General features: G+C 42.3%; 1 protein-coding gene across 1 annotated transcript; it reads right to left on the reverse strand.

Annotated features, from left to right (window-relative positions):
- Nucleotides 1–361: 361 nt before the first annotated feature.
- LOC148164187 (putative vomeronasal receptor-like protein 4) lies at nt 362–1,675 on the reverse strand. Its single transcript, XM_088023781.1, has one exon. It carries the CDS (start codon nt 1,289–1,291, stop codon nt 362–364), a length of 930 nt encoding a protein of 309 aa, XP_087879907.1. The 5' UTR covers nt 1,292–1,675.
- Nucleotides 1,676–2,324: the final 649 nt, after the last annotated feature.

The following is a 2,324-nucleotide window of genomic DNA, read 5'->3' on the forward strand; positions in this document are numbered from 1 at the left end:
TCAGGTCCTAGAAGTGGAATTACTGGGTCAAAAGGTAAATGCTCTCGTACTTTTGATAAACGTGGCCAAACTGTTTCCTCACTTCTTACTCCTGGAGTCTTGGTAGTGAAGGAGCCATCTTCCCAACATGAGAATTTAAGCTACTTCTGGAGGGTGGCAGGATGCAAAACAAAATGACTGAGTCCCTGTTCCTGGTCTCCTGTGTCAGCTCAGGGCCCAAGGTGCCCAGTTCCTTTTATGAGAACAAGTTTCATTCCATCTTTAACATATCTGTTACATGTTCATGTTACCTGTAACTGTTTTATTTTTAAACACAGCATAGTAAAACTAATGGTTGTTTCAAGCTTCCTTACTGAAATGATCAATGACAGAACAGACATTTTTTTAGTTTTACTGAGTGTGCCAAACATTCAACCACATGTCTATCTCTGTGAATCAGCACGAATGGGCTGAGAATTGCATAACCAAGAATTAGAAACTCTCGAACAATTAATATGAAAGAATTATTCTCTAAGGAGGAATTTAAGCTTAACAAAATAATACAATCTGTCCAATAAGAGAAAAGAAAACAAAGCATCAGCAGGAGAACACTGTGAGCGGCTCTTATCTCAGGGGGGTTGTGGTAGAGAACCTTGGATTTCTGCAGGTAGCCGGCATGCTTGTGGTGCTTATGGAGAACGCATACCATGGAGACACTGGCCCAGCCCATGAGACCCAGAAACAGGAAATTTCGCAGGGCCATGAGAATGAGAAAAACCCACCTCATTGTCTGGCTTGCTGGTAGAAAAACACAGTGGCCTTCACTTTCACCAATTTGTGACCCGTTTAGGCTGTTGATGTTTTTCATGTAATAGAGTAAGTTCATGCTGAGCAAGGAATTGAGTATCCAAAAGAAGAGGAAAAAGGGAAGGATATGCCATGTGGATGCTGGCTTGAAGCTGGCGCACACGGAGGCTCTGGGGCTGATGGTGGTGGCCTGGACCACAGTGAGGAAGCTGCTGGTGCAGATCGAGAGGCCCCGGGCCAGCCTCTCGAGGTACGCAAACATTTTACAGCCTGTATCGTCCGGGAAGTGTCTCAAACCGGACGTTTCTATTGTTTTTAGTGTTACCTTGGAAAAAAGTATTATGATATTTGTAAAAGCCAAGTGGATGAGAATTAGATGTATAGATTTCTTTTTAGTGTCCCCAAAGAAAATGCACATGTAATTCACAAAAATAAAGACGTTCCCCACCATGCCAGGTCCACTGAGAAAGAGAAACGTTGGTCCCTTGATATTGTCTGAAACCATTTCTTACCTCTTGGGCAGAAAAATTTGAATCCAGCAAGCACCTTCTGAAGAAAGCAACAGTAATGATGATATGTATCTGCAAAGAATAATATCAAAGGGCTTTTCTAGTGTATAAAGGACAGTCAGGATATAAGTAATGGAGCAGATTTTTGTACAAAGAACTCTCTATTCCTTTCCCTGGGAGCACTCTTTGCAGATCATTCAATGTGGCTTCAAATGAAATCTTGGGAATAAGAATACAAAAACCTAAATTTGCAATCTAGATTTTGGTTTCTGGCTCCATGCCAGCAAAGACAACCTATGTGCTCAATATTTTATATATTCCAGATATTTTCAATCTCAGCATGGGCTGACTTGAACCAAAAGTCCCCCAACCAATGTCACCCTGTGTTTTCTACTTCATCATATGATATTATCATCAGCCAACTGCAGAAAATCTGGGTCTTCTTCTTAACCGCTCCACTCCCTACACCCCACAACAGGGACTTAATAACTCCTCTCGCTTCCACATCTTTCATCGTTCACCAGTTTAGCCTGTCTCATCCATCATTGTGCTCCTTCTTATGTTCAGCATCCATCACATACCTCAGTTTGATTAGTATAACAATTTCCTGGTTTGTCTCCTGATTATTTCAATTTTTATATCTCTGATGTATACACCTTAATAGCTCCAGACTTGTCTTTTAAAGCCCAGAATGATTCTGTGAGTTCATTGCTTATAAGTTTTCAATGGGTTTTCCTAGTTCTCAACATCAAATCAAACTGCATAGCCTTTTGAGATAAGACCCCAACTTTTAAAGCCTAATCGGCCAACGACCTCCAGAAACAGTTTGTGGGCTGCAAAACTCAGATCTGACCCTGGGCAGGGTGGGGGGGACCTTGGAATGCTGCCTGCAAGGGTCATTATAGGAGGTCTGAGCCCCACTGAGGAATCTGAGGAGACGCTATGGGAAGCCTGGATAGCTTCAGGATGTGTTACTATTTCCCAGGGAGGGGGGGTGGGGTGTTAGGAAAAGACAATTAAGAAGGAACT

The sequence above is a fragment of the Eumetopias jubatus genome, unplaced genomic scaffold, assembly GCF_037043125.1.
Source record: "Eumetopias jubatus isolate StellerSeaLion01/CBP00866 unplaced genomic scaffold, mEumJub1_p1.0 scaffold_6, whole genome shotgun sequence".
Classification (NCBI taxonomy): domain Eukaryota; kingdom Metazoa; phylum Chordata; class Mammalia; order Carnivora; family Otariidae; genus Eumetopias; species Eumetopias jubatus.